At 52.3% G+C, this 5,131-nt stretch overlaps 1 protein-coding gene across 1 annotated transcript; it reads right to left on the bottom strand.

The window, feature by feature from the left end:
• On the bottom strand, positions 1 to 3,071 carry RND2 (Rho family GTPase 2; the record flags this gene model as incomplete). Its single annotated transcript, XM_009876175.1, has 3 exons — positions 1 to 249; positions 1,140 to 1,274; positions 2,962 to 3,071. Coding segments are annotated over 3 exons (494 nt in total), but the record flags the coding sequence as incomplete, so codon positions are not given.
• Between the last annotated feature and the right edge of the window lie 2,060 nt (positions 3,072 to 5,131).

Genomic DNA, 5,131 nt, shown 5'->3' with positions numbered 1-5,131 from the left:
TCACATGATGGAGCAGCTCTTGGCTCGGTCTTTCCGAATCTCTGTGTCATTCAGTAAGTCCGTCCTGCCAGGCATCTGTGATGCCCGCTTCAGTCCGCGTTTGGAGTTGCTGCGCTTCAAGTTCTTGTGCATCCTGTTGACTGAGGCAAGTGTGGTCACGTGAAACACATCCCGGACACTGTTCTCTGAGACCTTGGAGGAGCACTCTGCATAGGCCACTGCCCCAATCTGCCGTGCCAGCGCACTGCCCTGCGGTCCAGAGAGAGTGGGAAGAAGAGGGAAGAAGGTTAAGACACTAGCGTTCTGCGAGGAGCATCCTTTCACATCACTGTCAGCCCTCTCTGAGCTGGCAGCCCTTTCAGAGAACCGTGGCACAGCTGAGAGTGGCTCACTCACCATGTTTACTCATAACCTCTGTAAATAAAGTGCAAGCATCTATGAGAGCATCAGACGTGAGGGTGGCCTCCCAAGCAAACAGCACTACCAGTGCTGGACCCTGAATCGCTTGCACTTTCTCACTGATGTGGTGCCACTCCTGCAGCTGGGGACCTGGACAAGCCCTCTCACCAGGACAGTCATCTGGGACCTGCTCTGCACAACACGGAGCCAGGCACAGAGCAAACCAGAGCACAGCCACCCCAGAGATGAGGTCTCCAGGCCAGCCTGGAGGCACTGCTGGGTCCACTGGTCATCTCAGCAGCCCAGCAGCAGACCCTCAGAGCCCCCAGCTGTGGCTCGCCCCCTGCCAGCAGTGTTGCTGCAACACAGAACTTGACAAAGAGGGTCACTTGGAGCACAGCTGCACTGAACTAAGAAATGCAGAAACACAACACTCCCCTTTAGCCAGCCCAACTTGTCAAATCAGGCATCTCCACCATCTTTGAGGAAAACTTTGCTCCTGCTAACCAGGAGGCTGTTCTGTAGAGCATCAGGAATAAGTCAAAGTCTGACAGAGCTGGAGAAAAGAGTGCTGTAAGCACGAGCAGCTCAGAGTCCCTAAGCCAAGATGCAACCAGCTTCAGACCAAGACCCGGGCACAGAGGCTCATTTGCTGATGAGCTTTGTTGTACTGGCAGGTCCTGCAGAAAAGTTCCTGCCTCGTCTCCCTGAGCCCTAGGGGGACAGCTGCTGAAACACACCTGTTCATGTGTCACAGGGATGAGGCGCTGCTTGGAAAGCTCCCGGAGCGTGTTTAAGTCTGTCCGCATATCCAGCTTGCAGCCGACCAGCACAATCTTCGCGTTGGGGCAGAACTCCTGAGTTTCCCCTTGCCACTGCAGAGGAGGCAAGAGGGAGAAGGCGCTCAGGGCTTTCTGGTGTACGAGACACTTCAAGAGGCCCAGCAGCACCTCCACATCAAGTTAATTTCGGCAGCAGGCCTGCAAAAGGGTCAAGGTTGGAAAAACAAAGGCAATCACAGGGTCTCGGCTTGTCACTCCCAGCCCTTCCAAGCAGGCCAAGAGCCCTGCCCAGGATCCGCCAGCTCTGGAGAAAAGGACAGGCCAGGAGAGTCGTGTTATCAGTTCCTATGGGACAGCATCCTCCAGCTAAACATCTCCATGCCTGACCACCACAGCAGAGCCCGTGAGTCTAGTTCATACCTTCTCCTCCTCCCACCAACAAACAGCACTTCCCTCTCCTATAGAGGAACAAAAAGTGCAGCAGCCCAGGGAATTCAAGCACCCAAACGTAGCTGAAGGATGAAAATTCTCGAAAGGATTAAGCTATAGGGTTTGTTCTTACCAGGCAGCAGTCATGGCTGTCTGTAATGACACAGGGCTCCCCAGTCTATGGAGAGAGATGTGACCCTCTTCTCAAATGATTGACACCTTAGGGAGCCTAAGATTTCTTGCACTATCAAGACATCAGAATGAAGGCACCACCCCAAGAAAATCCACATCGTATGAAATGAAGAGCTGCTTGTTTGTGTCCTCTCAGATGGCTGCTTTCCCTTCAGCTGTACATGCAGTACAGGCAGCTCAGGCATCAGAAGGGCACCAATAATAAAGATTTCCTCTGCTGAATTAGCATTTTTGCCTGAGGCTTGAATAGGGAGTGTTATTTTCCTTATTCACCTGATATCAAAAGCTAAACTCTATTTTATCTTGATGGCATCTTAGGAATTTTCCTCACCTCCACAGGCTGCAAGCCTGTACCAAAGGAAACAAGGCATCTATGTAGAGGCACTTAAGAAATCCCCTGTGATTTTGGGTTTATTTTAAGTTACTGTATCAAAAAGACATTGCCTAACGGTACTCAAAGCATCCGTGAGGCTGCACAGAGTAGGCTGTGCACTTAGCAGTGCAGACTCACATGGAGAGTGTGCAGAGACACATAAATAAATGCTAACCCCGGCTAATTATTGATGGGTTTGCATCTCATTAAGGTGTGATTTGCTTGTGTTATTAATCTGCTGACTCCCAAGCTGAGGAGTAAATTCTTTCAGTCCACATGAAACACGCCTCCTTCCAGCACACTTGGTACCCAGGACCTGCTTTGGAAATAAACACTAAGCCATTGACCGAGTTATCTGAAGGGTCTTTGTCCTCTCACTAGGACACTTCTCAGACACAGACCCACTTCTTGGCCCTCCCAGCAGCTGGGTAAGAGGCACTTGTTTCAGCACAACGTTTGGCAAAATGTGGAGAGGCCAAGAGGGCAGTCAGTGCAATGTGACTTGTTCAGGCAGTGGCCAGTCCAGCCCCAGCAGCCTGGGGCTCACGGGGGGAGAACAGCTACAGGAATCACTACTCTGCAGAGGTTCTCACACCTTGGTGTCTCAGAGAGCCAGACAAGACTCACCTTTGGGACAGACTGCAGCCAGCAATGAGCTCTCTGCAGCTTTGCTGTGCAGCAGTGAGAGCCCTGATGACAGTCTCAGGGAGCAGGGACCCCAGGGCAGCTCCACGTATTGCTGCAGTGGACCTGTCTGGCCGGCCGGAAGGCACGCCAGGCACTCACCTTCTTGAGCACACTGTCCAGGGTCTCCGGGCGACTGATGTCAAAGCAGATGAGCACAGCGTCTGAGTCCGGGTAGGCCAAAGGACGGACGTTATCATAATATGCTGAGCCTGCAGAGAGGAGAGGAGAGGAGAGAGAAGAGTGGTGAAGAGCAGAAAGTTTCATCCCACTGAGGGCTCACGACCTGAATGGGCAGGCTAGGACCCCCAGCCCTGCCAGGCAAAGAGATCTTTAATTGCAGTAAGAACTGGAGATGCTGCCACATGATACAAGCTGCTCTGCTGGAGATAAAGGATGTTGAGCCAAACTTTTGACTGATGACCAGACACCGTTAGGTTCAGCAGAGTTTGGTTTGCAGAGGATTTGGTCCCTGCATTTAGGTGTGGAAGTCTGAGGTTTTGTCCTTGTGCTCTCATGTTTATCTCTTTGCAGAGTGGAAAATGCAAGTTTTTCATTCCTCTCCCTCTCTAATAAGCCTCTGGCAAGTAAGAGGTGGCGGAGCTGTGGTGCCAGGGTGTGCTGGCTCACTGCAGAAAGGGACCCTGGAAGAGCTGCGATACTGGAGAGCAGCATATGCCTCTCTGCCGCTTCGTATGTATCCTAATACTTGTCATGCAGTGGCTGCACCACTAACGGTGGAAAGGTGTGGCTGAGAGAAGACAGGGAAGGCTTCTGTTATTTGTTATCCTCTCTTGCTGCCTTTATACAGGAGAGCTTGCTCACACACATTGTGAGAATTTTGCTCTAGCTTTGTGCTAGAAAAAGTCTTTTCGGTACACAGAAGATGTGACAGGATTGAAGAACAAGCTATAAACTGGAGGGGATGATTCTACAGGATTTCTCAGAGAGCAGCCAGAGAGCCCAGGGTGAATCCTGCACAGTTTCAGCTGCACGCACGAGCGTAGGCACACACCTTCAGTGCAAATTTCAGGCATTAAGGTCATTGTACCACATTTTTATTTGAAGTGCATTCAGTTTGCAATTGTAGATGCCTCAGTAAACAGTAATGAAGCAATCAGCGCTTTGCCACTTAAAAACACTGTTTAGGTTTTATATTTGGCTTTACAATGGCTTAAGCTTCCTGGAGGGATGAGAAGCAGATGTTTATTTATGAAAAGGGGAAGCAGAGACACCAGAGTCCTTGTTAAATCTGCCTCCTCCGAAAGAAGGATCGCCCACCCTGAGGCCGAGGAAACCGGACACGCTTCCTGCTGTGGCCCCTCGGGATGCCCAGATCAGGCACTTTCCCACCCTGGGAGGAGGGTGGAGCACCCAGCCGGGTGTCAAGTGGCTCCTTGATGAAGTTCAGCACCTGATAAATTATGGATGATGGTGGCTTATGTTTCCGGGAGGAGGGGAAGCTGCCTGGGGTAAGCGTGAGAGGAGAATAGGCTGATTCTCCACAGAGGCTCTGACCCTGGCTATCATTTGCATGGGGGCTCACAACTGATGTACAGCACAGAGGGGGTACAGCCCCTCCAGCACAGCTCTGCACGCCAGGTGCTTTGCCAGATCTCTCTGCCAGACTCAGCCAGGAGAGCAAACCTGGCCATGACCACTCCTTCCTCTGCCCAGAGCCCACATGAGGCAGGCTGAGGGCTGAGATATGTTATCATCTTCCCAAACCCTGCCCAGCTCCAGACACCGGCCACCCACCCTCCTCTTGACATTCGCTCACTTCAAGATACGAATGGCAGCCACCGCTGGGACCTGCAGAGCACGAAGCTCTGGGTACGCTCCAAACAGAGCAGCTCCACCTGTGCCCACGCAGCCCCCACTACTCTCACTGAGCCTGGGGCAGGTACCCTGGGATTTGATGCATATTTGGATTCCCAGCAAAACTGGCTACAGACATCTCCAGCTCTTACAGACAGACACGCTGCTGCCAGCCCACAGGAGCAAAGGCACCTGCAGCCCCTGGCCCCATCAGTGAGAGACACCACAGCCTGGGTCTCTGCCCATGCAAAGTCCCTGGGAAGAGAAGCAGTTGAGATCCAGCATAGAAGAAACAGACCCTGCTCTCTGCAGAGTCAGCCCTCTTCTAGAGGGAAGGTCATCTTCCTTGAATGGAAAGGAGCCAGTCCTTGTGACGCCTCCACCAGCTCGGGACCAGGGATGCAGGCTGGTGCACAAGGAGTCAGTGAGCCAGGGCAACCATGCATCCAAGGCG

This window comes from Apaloderma vittatum, unplaced genomic scaffold (genome assembly GCF_000703405.1).
Source record: "Apaloderma vittatum isolate BGI_N311 unplaced genomic scaffold, ASM70340v1 scaffold37429, whole genome shotgun sequence".
NCBI lineage: Eukaryota > Metazoa > Chordata > Aves > Trogoniformes > Trogonidae > Apaloderma > Apaloderma vittatum.
This window is presented reverse-complemented; position numbering and strand designations above follow the sequence as displayed.